Source organism: Mixophyes fleayi, chromosome 9 (assembly GCF_038048845.1).
Source record: "Mixophyes fleayi isolate aMixFle1 chromosome 9, aMixFle1.hap1, whole genome shotgun sequence".
Taxonomy (NCBI): domain Eukaryota; kingdom Metazoa; phylum Chordata; class Amphibia; order Anura; family Limnodynastidae; genus Mixophyes; species Mixophyes fleayi.
This window is the reverse complement of record NC_134410.1, coordinates 60,132,427-60,149,244: the sequence shown is the minus strand read 5'-3', so window position 1 is coordinate 60,149,244 and position 16,818 is coordinate 60,132,427. Positions and strand designations below refer to the sequence as shown.

The following is a 16,818-nucleotide window of genomic DNA, read 5'->3' as shown; positions in this document are numbered from 1 at the left end:
TGACCTGATCACCCTGGTACCTTCAACTAGGGTGAGAGAAAATAAACATCTTGCTTCAAAGACCTGCTTGGAAACATAATTCGCGGCAAACCACATCATCGACACCCAGTCCTGAGAAGTGCCCAGGATATGGGATAGTGGGAATTCATGAGTGTCCTAGAAATTCCCAGAGGGTGGACTAGCATGTAGTAGCATTCAGTTTTATTTTGGGGCTATCTATCCCAGTAAGCTTCATTGTGTTTACGAAACATGTATCAAAAAGTTACCATGCATTCATTCTCCATAGGAAAATAATACTATGGGGTCTATTTATGACCCCAGTGCAGCAGCCCTCTATATGTACTTGTACAAATCACAGCGGTACATAAAGAAGTGCCACTGCAATTTACTATGCTGGGGCTGCTCTGGGAGCATTGACCACCTACCTCCACGAGAGGGTTCAGTTGGATCACACTGAAATTCTGAGACATCCTGAGACAAATGCTGCTGCTGTTCTGAAAATTAGGTTAATATCAGAAAAATCTATGATTTCAAAACAGCAACTAAGTGTAAGAAACCTGCAGCAGCAGCTAGTGAACAGGTAGAAGGGAGCAGCCAACTGTCCTGATTCTGGTGGAAGAAGCCAGATGACATGGCGATGCTCCGGCAGTGAGTTGTCTGCTGAAATTTTGGCCCCGCCTCCAATATAAGCACCTTCAGAATTTTTTCTGGCACCACTTTAAGTTCCCAATCTACTGCTGGTTGTCACACTTCTTATCCAAAGGGTAACAAACAAGAGCAGCTAAAATTCAAACTGTCCACAGATTGGTCAAGCCTGCGGGCTGACATCGGTATTAGAACTAGTGCAGCAAATTTTGACTTCCACCTCTCAGTTGTCAATGCCTGGACAAGAAGCATTTTAGAATGGGTAAGTTCTCCAAAACAGCAGGGGTCCTGACATGGATTTTCCCCGGTTGTTAATTTTGGGTTCTGCTAGTTTGGAGGAGGTGGGATATTCGGTAAAAATTACATTTCACCTGTCAAAACATGTGAAATATTTTTCTGTTTACAATACTATAGTTTGCTTGCCGGTAAAGTATTTTCATATTAATATACTAAACAATTAAATGCAATCAAAAAAAGGGGAGAAGAAAAACAACTATGTGGTCCTTGCAGTAAGGTTGGGTACACACTATACAAAATTTCTCCTGATGCAATATCTTTATAGCAAGCAAAGACCTGAATGGGGATGAGCGTAGTTAAACACCGGGCTGTTTCACACTGGAATTACCTTAAGGAATTAAGTTTAAGGAGTGTTGACAGCAGCCAATAGGAGTCTGGGGGGCATGGTGTCCATAGTTTTCATAAGTCAACTGAACAAGAAAACATCCTTCATTTAATCTGGAACAACTAGGATAGCTGTGTCACAGATAATTATATACATTTTTATTGCTCATCTTTAACTGTTCCACCTTTACAATTCCTTTATATTAGTCTTTTACTTGTACTGTCTTTCTTACTTTCTTTTTCACACATTTCCCTTTAATGTCTGCTAATTTTCCCCTCATATCTCTATTTTCTTCCTTCTTTCTCTGTTTTGCTTTTATCTCTACCGTTCCCAAATATGCCCAGACCCTACCGCCAGATTCAGCTACCCGCCGGCTCCGGAACAGGAGTCTCTCTGCCATCCATCCTTTACAGCTGAGCTTCTTACCTCCTATTGTTAGGTAGTGTAACTATGCTGTTGCAAATAGAGCTTGGGCGGCAGAGGGATCCAGGATCCATTGCGCCGACCGGAGTGTAAGGCACAGCACAAGTCGCGGCAGGGAGAGCTGCCTGGCTTCCTTTGCCATGCGGCATCTTTTATCCCACCAACGGTTATTCCCGCTCGGGATAGCCCTGCACCCTCCAGTCTGCAGCTGTGTATTCTGTGCCTATGCTTCAGTTCTCCAGTGTATGACCAGGCTTCCTGACTAAGTTCTTTGGATTTTCCTTCAATGCCGTGTATTTTGAGCATTTCGGCATTTCACCTTGGCTTCTCTCCTGACTCCAGCTTCTCCATTCTCCTTTGCACTGCGCCGCCTAATTGTGTACCAGACCAGGCTATCCTGACTTCGCTTGGACTCTCCCTCTAGTCGCATCACCTGTTATGATCCATCCTCCGGCACCTGGCTCCTTCCTACCGCAGCTTCTCCACTTTATCTCTTTAACATCAGGGGGCTTCCCTAGGGACTACGACCTGCGAACCTCTTGCAGCAAAGCCCATACCACCATACGGCAGTTCTTGGTGAAGACCAGGGGGTTCGTTATACTCCGCACCCTAGAGAAAGCCTGCATAAATCTGTCTGATTGGGTTATTACTGCCGTGGGCATAACAGGTGGTTGCTTCATCCCCACCCCATTATGCACCAAAACAACTATTTTCTGGTTTTCATGGGCCACCCCCTGCGGGTCATCAGGCTTGGTATTCTCAGAATGCTTCAGTGACATCTTCTACACAATATCCCTTTCCCACTGCTGTGTTTGGGAATTACATGCCATCATCACAAGGGCACAATTTTAATACCAAATATTTGTTATCAGCTTCAGCCCCTTCATTTCCCAAATCACAATGTTTTGGCCCTGCATCTTTGGGTCTTATACCCACAGCATATTGACTGCAGCAAACTATTTCATAATCAATTGCAAACAAACAAGAAGCAGCTTCCAGTATTTATTTCCTTTTAGCATAAACCACAGTGTTACTCTATATCTAATTTTCCTTTTTTCCTTTTCTCACAACACCTGCAACAAGGATAAAAGAAGAACTTTTAGAAACCAACTAGCATTATTCAACAGACTCTACTCAACTGAACTAAAGAACCATCCCTGGGACCTTCTATACCCACTATAGGACAATTTACAAATTAAATATTCTGATGTGAACTTCAATAAACTGAAACACTTTTAAAACGTAGCTTAACATATTCTGTCTACAAAACACTTATAAACATCCAATTATCCACTAACCCTTGCTACTATTATCTCCTTCCCACCTGCGCCTTCATACTCGATCATATGCTAGAAACGATTTCACAAGCTGGGTCAATACAGGGGCATGTTTTTCCACCAGCAACTATTTACAATTTTACCCTCCCTGTTCAACCCAATCGGGTCCTCCTAAGTAGAGCCCCTACCCTTATTTCTGTGGACACTATGTCGCAGTGGCTCTAGCTTTACCCAGACCAAGAGGTAGCTAACATTTTATCACAAGATTTTAGGGAAGGTTTTAGAGTGCCAGTAACGGGATACATTAATGCAATAGTCAGCAGGAACCTGAATCCAGCATACAAATATAATGGCTGAAAAAAATTAACAAAGAAATTCAATTAGGTCGCATGTGCGGTCCATTTCCTTCCACTCCTTTGGCTGCTCTAGTAGTTTCACCTGTATGCGTAGTGCCCAAGAAAGTCACTGGCAAGTTTTGTTTTATACATCATGTGGCTTTCCCGGATGGCTGTGTGGTTAATGATCCCAACAATCCACAATGATGGTGAAGGTCGACATCGAATTGGAATTCCGTCTCTTGCCTCTGTACCCCTCAGCCTTTCGTTTGATGGGTTTCTGTACCACGTAAGGTTTTTTCGTGGACAGTTGCCTTCCAATGAGGTGCTCTATTTCATATGCTTATTTCGAGCGGTTTAGCTAGTTTTTACACTGGTGTGTGACAGCGAGCATCAAACACCCTGGCGTATCTCATTCTCTATACGACTTCTTTATCATGGCTCCTCCCAACTCTAACCTGTGCGCTAGCATTTTGTTTCACATTAAGGCCCTGTTTCAAGTCTTTGGCATCCCCAATGCACATGAGAAGACCAAAGGCCCTGCATCACCTTCTTAGGCATAGAAATAGCTACAATAGTAGATTGTTATCACCTCCCTGAAGATAAAATAAGAAAACTGAGGGAGAGTATTGTGTCTATTCTGGGTATGGTTAAGGTGCCAATTAGATAAGTGCAATCTTTATTGGGTTCCCTTAACCTTGCTTGCAAGGCGATCCCTATGGGGAAAGCTTTTTGCCGTAAGTTACAAACGTCTACTTCCAGTGTAACCAGATCTTAACATGAGGCTGTCTCGAAAAATTAATGAAGATCTAAACATATGGTGTAAATTCTTAGTACATTTTAATGGGAATTGGATTTGGCCAAAGCCTGCAGTATACATTGGGGAGCTGCAGCGGACTCAGTTGGTTTCTGGACATACCTAGAAGGGTCTTGATGTGCTGCGAAATGGCTTGCTAAATGGTATTCATCAGGTTTGACTGTTAATTTGCTTATGCTGGAGCTTTTCCCCATCATAATGGCAATGGAGCTCTGGGCCCATCATCTTAGAGATTGCAAAATACTATTCCGGTGCAACAACTTCGGTGAAGTACAGGCTATAAATAGACAGAGCACAACTTCTCCTCCCGCAGTTAGACTCATTAGGCACCTGGTTTTGCCTTGAACATAATATTGTATTTAGAGCCAAACAGGTACCAGGAGTTGACAACACATTAGCTGATTTGCTTTCCTATTTTAACTGGTTTAACATCAGGGAACTGGCACTGAATTCTGATGTTAATGGTACTTCCTGTCCTTCTCATGTTTGACAGATTGTTGAGCCGGTATGGAAGGGCTTTTGGAGGAATCATTAGCTCCTGAAGGTGTACAAAGCAGCATGGTGTGAGTGGGTTCTTTTTTCCAGCAAAGCCGGGAAACAGAATTCCAAACAAAAGATATGTATTCTTGATTTTGTGTGGCATAAATAAATCTGTGCGTTTCAAAGGCACTCATATCATTGACTTTATCTGGGAAACAATTTATGGCGCAGTTGCGGGAGGTGGAGGATTACGCTAAAGGGTTTTTGATTAGGAAGGCGCTGCAAGGTTGGGCCAAGATGAGACTGGTAGCAGAAGACACTAGACATCCCATAGATCTTACTCATCCTCCTCGACCTCTCCGCAGCCTTTGACACCGTGGACCACCCCCTCCTGCTGCAAACTCTTCTCTCTCTCGGTCTCTCTGGTTCTGTCCATGCCTGGTTCACCTCATACCTCGCCAACCGCTCCTTCTCTGTATCCACGTCTGGTTCTTCCTCCTCCCCCTACCCTCTCCCTGTAGGAGTCCCGCAAGGCTCTGTTCTCGGCCCGTTACTCTTCTCGCTCTATACCTCCTCCCTTGGTGCTCTCATCTCCTCCTTCGGTCTTCAGTATCACCTTTATGCTGATGACATTCAGCTCTACATCTCTTCTCCTGATCTTTCTTCCAACCTCCTCTCTCGTGTATCTGACTGCCTCTCCGCCATCTCCTCCTGGATGTCTGCTCGTTTTCATGAAAATTAATATCTCTAAAAACGGAACTTATTGTCTTTCCTCCACCCAGACTCCCATCCCACCATGACCTCTCTATTGTCCTCAATATTACCACCATCTTCTCTGTCACCCAACTCCGCTGCCTGGGTGTCACCCTCGACTCCTCTCTCTTTTGCTCCCCACATCCATTCCCTTGCCCAATCCTGTAGCTTCCAACTGCGCAACATCGCCCGCATCCGACCCTTTCTCTCACAGGACGCCGCCAAAACTATCATCCACGCACTCATCATCTCCCGCCTCGATTATTGTAACCTCCTCCTCACTGGCCTCCCCCACTCCCGTCTCTCCCCCCTCCGCTCTATACTCAATGTGGCCGCTAGACTCATCTTCCTCTCACGTCGCTCCTCCTCGGCCTCCCCACTCTGCCTCTCCTTACACTGGCTTCCCTTCCCCTATAGAATCCTCTTCAAGCTCCTCACCACCACTTTTAAGGCTCTCTCCCACTCTACCGCCCCCTACATCTCTAACCTCCTGTCCATTCACACTCCTGCCCGCTCCCTGCGCTCAGCCAATGATCGCCGCCTCTCCTCCACTCTCATCACCTCTTCCCACTCCAGAATCCAAGACTTTTCCCGGGCAGCCCCCCTTCACTGGAATGACCTCCCTTGATCCATCCGTCTCTTTCCTATTCTGTGCTCCTTCAAACGTGCACTGAAAACTCACCTCTTCCGTAAAGCCTACCAACCATCCACTTAACCACCTCTCCTCCTCCATTCGCTCTCCCGTCTCTCTTCTGGCTCCCCTTGTGCCTGTTCTGTCTAACCTCCCTTAGGATGTAAGCTCACATGAGCAGGGCCGTCTTCCCTCCTGTCTCCTCACCTGTTCTTCTACTCCATGCTTATTGTATCAGCCTGTGTGGAGCTTCTTAAGTATTGGTATTTTTGTTTATTGTTCTGTACTGTTTCACCCTGTATAGTCCACTGTTTGTACTGTGTACGGCACTACGGATACCTTGTGGCGCCTAACAAATAAAAGATAATAATAATAATCTTAACATGTTGAGCGTATTGATAGAAAAATTCCAGGGGATAGCAGTTTCTGAGTAAGAAGGTTTGTTTTTTCCTACAGATTTTTCCATAGCTTACTTTGACGTCTCCATAATAGGCAAGCTAGTTGCGCCGTCTAAGACATTGATTAATGCTGGTGTGTTAGCGATAAATTTTTGTTTATCAGATGCATCCCTGCTGTTTAAGCTTCATAAATCCAAAACAGATCAGCTAGGCAATTGGAAGTCAGCCGTACATAAAAATATATTAGACCCAACAAATTATGATCGTCCATTTCCCAATAGCAACTCAGTGTTCGTCCGCTCGTGGGGGAATGAAAAGAATTTTCCATATTTTTCCTCAAAGAAGGACCTCATAGCAAGAGTACCTTTGAGGTTTTTTAAGGTTTGTTACCTCCAAAAGGGTTGCTCTTTCCATCCCCTTCCAGTCTTCCCCCATATTGATGGTCGGCATTCCAGTAATTTATCATTATGAAGTTGTGTAAATGCCTGATTTGATGTCTTGGTAACCCTTATGTACTGTTTAGAATGTATAATGACTCTGGGGATATTGTTTGATTACAGATAATCACGTGCTGCCCCTAAAAGTCTGGTTGCTTGGGCATTCTTTTGTATATTGGGCCGCCAAGCACCTGCTGGCGCAAGATGCAACCAAGTATCCCATCCTGGTGATATTGACATGAATTGGGAGAAGAGGAATGTGTTGGCCCAACTTTAAAACAATGATTTTTGAAAAAGTTTCTAGGATCCACTGGTGGCGGCTGCCTGTCTCTTAGAGACAGTCTGTATTGGCGGGAAAGTAATGCAGGCAGTTAATACAGGACATAGATATTTATGTTGGCCGCAGAAGTCTTCCTCCTATAATGTTTATTTGGTATTGGCTGGTAGGTTTGCCTGCATCCGCTTTCATTGCCACCATGTATCCAATAATTAAAATATAACCTTAGTTCGTCAAATTCATTCACGTAACCGTGTTGTTATTTGCGATATTTATATGCAAATCATATATTGAGGTACTTGAGGGTGGGGAAGTGTGGAAGTGTCAGCCCATTGGCATTTAATGATTTTACCAAAAACTAAAAAAAAAAAAGCCCCAATCAACATGTGCCAATTCATGTGCACACACTAAGCACATTTTACACGATTTACCTTCAGATTATTATTACTATTATTATCTTTTATTTGTTAGGCGCCACAAGATTTCCGCAGCGCCGTACACCATACAAACAGTACACTATACAGGGTGAAACAGTACAAAACAATAAACAAAATACCAGTACTTCAGAACTCCAGGCAAGTAAAGCAATAAACACGGAGCAGAAGAACAGGTAGGAAGACAGGAGGGAAGAGGGCCCTGCTCATGTGAGCTTACATCCTAAGGGAGGGAAAACAGAACAGGCACAAGGGGAGTCAGATGAGGCGAGGGAGAGCGCAGGAGGAGGAGAAGAAGGGGTTATGCTGGTGGTTGGTAGGCTTTAAGGAAGAGGTGGGTTTTCAGTGCACGTTTGAATGAGCACAGAGAAGGAGAGAGGCGGCTGGAACGAGGGAGGTCATTCCAGTGAAGGGGGGCTGCGCGGGAAAAGTCTTGGATTCTGGCGTGGGAAGAGGTGATAAGAGTGGAGGAGAGGCGGCGATCATTGGCTGAGCGCAGAGAGCGGGCAGGAGTGTGAGTGGAGAGGAGGTTAAAGATGTAGGGGGCAGTAGAGTGGGAGAGAGCCTTGTAGGTGGTGGTGAGGAGCTTGAAAAGGATTCTGTAGGGGAAGGGAAGCCAGTGTAAGGCGAGGCAGAGAGGGGAGGCAGATGAGGAGCGGCGTGAGAGGAAGATGAGTCTGGCGGCCGCATTGAGTACAGAGCGGAGGGGGGAGAGATGGGAGTGGGGGAGGCCGGTGAGGAGGAGGTTGCAGTAATCCAGATGGGAGATGATGAGTGCGTGTATGATGGTCTTGGTGGCATCCTGAGAGAGAAAGGGACGGATGCGGGCGATGTTGCGCAGTTGGAAGCGACAGGCTTGGGCAAGGGAATGAATGTGGGGGGCAAAAGAGAGAGAGGAGTCGAGGGTGACCCCCAGGCAGCGGAGTTGGGTAACAGAGGAGATGGTGGTGTTGTTGACGACAATAGAGAGGACGTGGTTGGAAGGGAGTCTGGATGGAGGAAAGACAATGAGTTCCGTTTTAGAGATATTGATTTTGAGAAAGCGCGCGGACATCCAGGAAGAGATGGCGGTAAGGCAGTCAGACACGCGAGAGAGAACGGCGGAAGAGAGGTCAGGGAGAAGAGATGTAGAGTTGAATGTCATCAGCATACAGGTGATACTGAAGACCGTAGGAGGAGATGAGAGTACCAAGGGAGGAAGTATAGAGTGACAAGAGTAGAGGGCCAAGAACAGAGCCCTGCGGGACACCAACAGTGAGAGGGTGAGGGGGGGAGGACGATCCGGATGTGGATACAGAGAAGGTGCGGTTATGAACCAGGTATGGACAGATCCAGAGAGGCCGAGAGAGAGAAGAGTTTGCAGCAGAAGGGGGTGGTCTACAGTGTCAAAGGCTGCGGAGAGATCGAAGAGGATAAGTAGGGAGAAGTGCCCCTTGGATTTGGCCGTAGGAGGTCATCAGTAACCTTGGCCAGGGCAGTTTCAGTAGAGTGGAGAGGACGGTAGCCCGATTGGAGGGGGTCAAGGAGGGAAAAGTCAGTGAGGTGACTGGCGAGGCGGCTGCAGACAATCCGCTCGAGTAATTTGGAGGCATAGGGGAGAAGTGAGATAGGGCGATAATTAGCAAGAGAGGTGGGGTCAAGATTGGGTTTTTTAAGGATAGGAGAGATAAGAGCATGTTTGAAGGAGGAGGGGACAACACCGGAGGAGAGAGATAAGTTGAAGAGGTGTGCGAGGTGAGAGCAGACGGTGGGAGAAAGAGAGCGAAGGAGGTGGGAGGGGATGGGATCAAGAGGACAGGTAGAGGGAGGAGAGGAAAGGATGAGGGAGCGAACTTCGTCCCCTGTTGTGGGACGAAAGGAGCACCAGAGTTAGTCGTTGGAGGGAGGTGAGGTGGTGAAAGTGGCGGGAGAGGGGGAGGTGGAGGTGTTCAGTCTGATGGCCTCAATTTTGTTGGAGAAAAAGGTGGCAAAGTCAGTAGCGGAGAGGGAGGGCGGGACAGGAGGGGGGGGAGAGAGGAGGGAGTTGAAGGTGACGAAGAGGCGGCGGGGGTTGGAGGATTGAGAAGAAATGAGGGACTTGAAAAAGGATTGTTTAGCGAGGGAGAGGGCGAAGCAGAAAGAGGAGAGGATGAATTTATAGTGAAGGAAATCTGCCAGGGAGCGAGATTTCCTCCAGAGGCGTTCAGCAGTGCGAAAGCACCTTTGGAGGAAGCGGGTGAGTTTGGAGTGCCAGGGTTGAGGAATGAGGTGGCGTCGGCGGATAGCAGAGGCCGGAGCGACTGCATCAAGGGCAGTAGAGAGGGAGAGGTTGTAGAGAGAGGACGCCTGGTCAGGACAGGCCAGGGGGGGGAGGGGTGAAAGGAGAGTTTCAAGAAAGGAGGAGAAGGCGGTAGGGTCAATAGCATCAAGGTTGCGCCTGGTGAGGGTGGCTTTAGGCGAGGCGGGAGTGGGGGAGGAGGACAGAGTGAAGGAGAGAAGATGGTGGTCAGAGAGTGGGAAGGGAGAGTTAGAGAAGTCAGAGAGATCACAGAGATGAGATAATACATGGTCAAGGGAGTGACCGAGACAGTGGGTTGGGAAGGAGGTCCACTGGGTGAGGCCTAGAGAGGTGGAGAGGGAGAGAAGTTTGATGGTGGCGGGGTCAGAAAGGTTGTCAATGGGGATATTGAAGTCGCCAAGTATGATGGAGGGGAGGTCAGAGGCGAGGTGATGGGGGAGCCAGGCAGCGAAGTTGTCAAGGAAGAGGGACGTGGTGCCCGCGGGACGGTATATGACAGAGACATGGAGGTGGATAGGGGAGAAGAGACGGATGGAGTGAACTTCAAAGGAGGAGAAGGAGAGGGAAGGTAAGGTGGGAATTACCCGAAAAGTGCAGTTAGTGGACAGGAGGAGGCCCACTCCACCACCAGGACGCTCATCCAGCCTGGTGGAGTGGGTGAAGGAGAGGCCCCCATAGGAGAGAGCAGCAGGAGAGGCAGTGTCAGAAGAAGTAAGCCAGGTTTCAGTGATGGCAAGAAGATTAAGAGAGTTGGAAATGAAGAGGTCATGGACGGAGGATAGTTTATTGCGGACAGACCTGGAGTTCCGGAGGGCACATGAGAAAGGGAGGGAGGGAGCAGGGGAGATGCGGATGAGACTATCAGGGGTGGTAGAGCGAGGGGGATCTGTGCTCTTCATATGTCATAACCATCGGGTGAAAAGATTGTGACTTTGTACACTCCATAGAGATCTATGGACACTGCCAGCCGTAAGTGCATAGACCCTGAAGAATTGGAACGACATTGTTCCATTGCTGAACAACATTTTTAGTCCAGTTTAAAAATCAAATGAAATAATACAATGTGCTTTGGAACGATAATCGTTCATTGTTGCATCATACACACTAATGCAGTATTGGGCTAAATGGTCATTTATCGCTTGATTGGCCCGATAGTTGGCTGAAAACACTGTAATATGTACCCAGCATATGTACTAAAAAAGAACTTGAAGGAATTATTAGACAATAATGAATAATTAGATAATCCATTTAAGTTAAAGAGTGTGGTAACTATAATTGCCGGGCTCACATAGGCTCCTAGGATTTGTATGCAGGTAACTTATTGGTGCAAAATTTAAAGGTGCACAGGCTGAACCAAAAAAATGCCAATGCAGTTGATTGGACAAGCAGCAACAGCTGTCCAGTCAGTTGCATTAACAACTATTTAGTGCAGCTTGTATCATATAAACATGTTCCGGAGTGTTAGGCCTGGGGAAGCAAGAGGTAACGCCAGTGTTAGTAGCTTCCAGTATCAGCAAATGGTGCTGTAATTAGATACAAATCAAAACTGCTGCCTTCTCCCACACTGTATTACAGGTTACTAAACAAAGTTCCTACATGATGGACACACCTATTGTATTGTAAGCATGTGGGTGCATGTTGAGCACAGAGGGTTTAGGTGGAGTGATGCTCCACTTCCCCAATCTGCACTGTAGTCTTGGCACCTAACCCCACCCGCTGGCTCATTATGCCCAGTCCAGCCACTGCATTGTAGGGCATTCACTTTGGTCACAGCACTATATGTGTCTGGTGAACACAGAACTTATCGTGGCCATAAGACTGTGATTGTGGACATGGGAACAGTATGTGATGGTGTGAGGCACTGTTCTAGCAATTTAGAAAAAGGAAACATACATCTGAGCTGAATGGTTGCTATGAGATTTACAACATTGCTGTGAATGAGTTTACTTAAATGTCATCATGTAAGCGTTTTAAGTTGCATGGTCAAGAGAATTGTATTTGCCTGTCTCTGACGGGATGGAAAAAGGTATAGCTATATAAACTAGCAAAAGGCTGTGGGAATTAAATGTCTTTCGTTTTCTTTTTCCTGCCATTTCATTGCAAGCAAAAATTTGCTGAAATTTAAAAACAATTTACCATATTAGGTCTTGTGAAGTTCCAGAAATATATAACACATATATATATATATATATATATATATATATATATATATATATATATATATATATATACACACACACATACATACACACACACACACAGTTGTGCTATATATAATTTGCCTAAAGACACCTCCATTTTACTTTAATGAATAGTGTTTAACATATGATGTAAAGATATAAAGTACAAAAGGTTTAATAGAATAATACCTCTTCACAAGATGATGCTGTTGTTGACAAACTAAAATGAGAGTCGCTGCATTCAAATACATCCTCATCTTGTGTTTCAGGCAGACTTGATTGAGTCATAAAAGAGTTCTCAGGATTTCTCTCATAAACTCTATCCAACTGTGACTCATTAATAGTCTCTCCCTGAGAATTATTTGAGGAAGTATCTGAGTTCATATTAGGACCATCAGCACTATGGAGTTCCACAGTCTGTGACAACAAAGATGTTGCTTGTGAAGATTCTTGATGAATTTCATCCATGGAACAGGTATTGTCCAAATATATTGTATCATCCATTGTTTGTGCAAACTCACAAACTGAGTCACAAGGCTCTACTTTTGTTACAATAAGCGGTGATATTCCCTGAAGTGATAGATTATCCTGGGCATGATTGTCCCACATGCCTGAATCAGGAGACTGTGGAAGCTCTGAAGGAAAAGCTAAAGCATTCTCATTTTCAATGACAAGAGGTTCCTTGACAGATAAGTTCTGTAATCTGGGAGTTCGTGGAGTTGATTGAGAAACTTGATCATCTGATGCAGATGATCTTGCGGAGCCTCTCCATCTTCTAGCTGCTACTGCCATGTTACTGAAAAACTTAAAGACCCCACCAAAGTTTTTTGATTTGCCACCACTGGCAGTATCAGATGTTTTACCCAAGTCAACACTGTCCTCAAACCTTTGGTCAATTTCAGTAGAGGAAGAATTATCTGCTGTGCTCTCTATATTTTGGAATGTATTATGATGAATTGTATCAAGCCCCTTTGAGTTATCTTTGTTGGCTAGTGAAATTCCCTTTAGATAGCTCCACATATATGAACTTCTGCCCCTGCGATGTTCTGGTGGAATTTTAAGACCTCTTCTTTGGATTTCTCCTTCAGCAATAGTTGAGCTCTTAGTGCTGATGAGTACATGTCTACGATTGCTACCCATGCTTTCATTGTCTATGAGTTCAGATTTCCCATTCATTCCAACACCAATATCCCTTAACCACTTGTTCTCATTTGAGATACATTCAGAAATGCTAATATTTAACTCTACATCTTCAAAAGAAGAGTCTAGATCATCAATGTAACCTGCATAGGAATGTCTGTACGGTCTTTGCCCATCAGCATATTTCCTCGTCCTGAATAATGCACTTGGAATAGAAAGTTCTATATCCTCTGATGGTTGACTTTGGACCTTAGCTTTGGAATTCTGAATGACTGAACTTTTGGAGAAAGTTGCAGATCGCAATCTTTTAAAAGACCTCACTTTATCCATGAAAGACAACTTAGGCTTGGGCTCACTAATTTCACTTGTGAGGATCATAGACTGTGGCCTCTTGCTACGCCCAGAGTTTGCTCTCCGTCTACTGACAAAACTCCAGATGCGGGTCCCTTTTGCTTTCTTTTCATATCTATGTGTAGTATGTTCCATCTCAAGTTTGGTGGAGACCTCACCCACTTCACAGTGATCAAGTTCACAAATTGCCATATTGTCTGTATTATTCTCCTTGGGACAAGCCTGAAAGCTTTTGTTCATGTACCCATTAAGGATTACATCTGAGTGGCTGTTTAGATCACCATTTATAACTTCCATTTCTCGCTCTCCTGCCTTTCACCACATCCCTTCACCGTCAGGTGCAAAAGCTATAAAAGAAAGCGAAAAAAAATAAAGGCATAAATTTAAAAAGCATACTAGGATAAACATAATTATCACCAACTAATAAATTACAATAAACAATTAGAGCTTAGAGCCAATAATAGAGTTAATAATGACTTTAACAAGAGATTCAGCACCTGTCCATCCAACCAAGCAGAAAAGATTACCCATACTCTACTTCCCAGCAAACTATTTGTAAATAAACTAAAACAATTCACTTATAAAATTGAGGACATAATATCACGCAATTTCAGGTTTGAAAAAGGTTTTAGATAATGTTTGTTTCCTTATGTTTGTGAATTTCTCTACTAGTCAGTCTATAAATGCATTGATAATGTCAACATTTAGAATTGCCATATTCACTTTAAAAAACATGAATTTCATGTTACACGACTTTCATTATGAATTGAGCCTTATGCATTTAATCATCATCATCATCATCATCACCATTTATTTATATAGCGCCACTGATTACGCAGCGCTGTACAGAGAACTCATTCACATCAGTCCCTGCCCCATTGGAGCTTACAGTCTAAATTCCCTAACATACACAGGCAGACAGACAGAGAAACAGACTAGGGTCAATTTTTGATAGCAGCCAATTAACCTACTAGTATGTTTTTGGAGTGTGGGAGGAAACCGGAGCACCCGGAGGAAACCCACGCAAACACAGGGAGAACATACAAACTCCTCACAGATAAGGCCATGGTCGGGAATTGAACTCATGACCCCAGCGCTGTGAGGCAGAAGTGCTAACCACTTTGCCACTGTGCTGCGTCTCTCATCCACCCTCATTACATCCTCCCATTCCCGGTTACAGGACTTTTTTCGGGCTGCACCCACTCTATGGAATTCTCTCCCTCGCACAGTAAGACTCTCCTCTGGTCTACAAACTTTCAAGCGTTCTCTGAAAACCTACCTCTTCAGACAAGCTTATAATATTCCTCTGCCACCCTCTTAACCTCACTACCTTTAGCCTGTTACACAGTTTCACGCGGGACGGCTGCCCCCTGACCAACATTGTTGTGTGACGGGTTCATTTAGATTATGAGTCCCTTTTACCTTTGCAGTCTGGCTGGCCCAATATGCAAATGTAGACTTAACCTCATGAGTCAATCTCCCATTGTCCCATAGATTGTAAGCTTGCGAGCAGGGCCTTCTCACCTCTTTGTCTGTTTTACCCAGTTTGTTTATTAGTTTATTATGCTTGACCCCAATTGTAAAGCGCTATGGAATATGTTGGCGCTAGATGCATTCTCGTTGTATTTTTTATTTCCCTTTGAATATCTCCAATGTAAATATTTAAATATGAATATAATAATATGTTTACTATATGACTTTAGTGAACGCTGGGAAACAGACTTAATAGCACCTTCATTGAAACTGGGGAGAGTTTGTTTCTTTACTCTTCTCTCGTCCCAGAGCACTCGTCAATCTTATTCATATATGATAAATGCTGGACTGAGAGCTCCAATATGAAAGTAGTCAAAGAGGCAACATACAAAACTCACTAAGGTTCCTCAAAGCCTGTACAGCATAAACCTTACAGCAGCATATATTTCCCATGTACTAGGCCGCAAGTAAGCAGTAAAGGATACATTTCTTTTAAGAAAACATATAGGGCCTGATTCATCATGGCACGCATTCTGACCGCAACTCGCGTTAAGTATTATACGCACATATATAGGCTTTGCGTACTCACAAATTCATCAAGGCACGGATCTCAAGACACGTGCGCTGTTGAATTCAGGTGCAGTTCTACTGTGCTCTACCACAAAAGACGCTGCAGGATACATCCAATGTGGATTATAAATTTACAAATGAATGCACAGGAAAATAAAAAAACATATTGATATAATGTCTCCTGGTAATAATAAAAGCATTAATGATAAAACAGTTTAAAAAATAAAAAAAAAAGTGTTTTGGTTTTTTTCCCATGAAATAAATGTATTAGAATGTTATTAATGTCTACAGAACAGAAAAATACATTTTACAGTTGCTTGTGATTGCAAACACATGTTACAGCATGCATATGAGACACTAATGAGCAGTACTTAGACTAGCCCTGGAGCAAGAGATACAACAATAAAGCGAGTAACTTTGACGTGGCTGCGTGGGTTTGAGTTTGGCACTCCCCTATTGTATACTGACTACAACAGAATGCCCCTTCCCTGTCCAGTTCACTCCCCGAAACTGTAGGCTGCAGTAAGTGTCCTTTGCTTGTAAGCGCACGGAACAGGAATGCGTTCACAGACATCTCTGCCAGTTCTGGGCATCCACAGAGTGATTTTTTATAAGATACGCTCAAAATTGGCAGATACGTGCCTAGATGAATCAAGTACATAGAACATAGACAGCAAATGTCCAGACAGATAAAAAAATGTAGCCAGTTTTTCAGAAAGAGTATATCAGATCTAGTTATCATTTATTTAGTACAATCTACAAAATGACAGCTAGAATCTAATTGGTTGCTATAGGCAACATCTCCACTTTTTCAAAATAGCAGCTTGATAAATTTACCACCTTGTGTCCTTGTTGAACTATCCACTGTCTATTTTTTTCCAGTCTCTAGAGCTTAGGGGTCCATTACAACACCAGTCATTTTTTTTTCTTAACCTCTCAATTAAGTTGTATTGTGTAGATGGAATAATTTCTTCTGGCCTATAGTATAATGCTGGCCCAACACTAGCATATTTGGCAAGCATGCTAGGCCATTTACCGTTCCTGACATATCAAAATAAAAAAGGGTTTGCACACAGGTGCTAATTATACTCATTTTATAGGGGGAATTCAATTGGCCGCGTTACTGTAAACGCGCCCTGCACACTATTACCGTTATTACACTTAAATACCGTTATTACAGTAGTTTCAACGCCTACTTTTTGCTTGCAGCTCCTAGAGCTGCGAGCAGAAAGCCGGGTTAAATTTACCGTAATAACGGTAATATGTTTAGCTCGGCGATACTCTGGGAGGAATTGAA

General features: G+C 44.2%; 1 protein-coding gene across 1 annotated transcript in view; it reads right to left on the bottom strand.

Moving 5' to 3' along the window:
- Window positions 1-16,818, bottom strand: part of ARHGEF9 (Cdc42 guanine nucleotide exchange factor 9) — a 288,329-nt gene that overhangs the window by 228,786 nt on the left and 42,725 nt on the right. Inside the window, 1 exon segment of the mRNA XM_075184406.1 lies at window positions 12,177-13,825. Coding sequence (XP_075040507.1) covers window positions 12,177-13,775 — 1,599 coding nt within the window. The 5' untranslated portion in view covers window positions 13,776-13,825.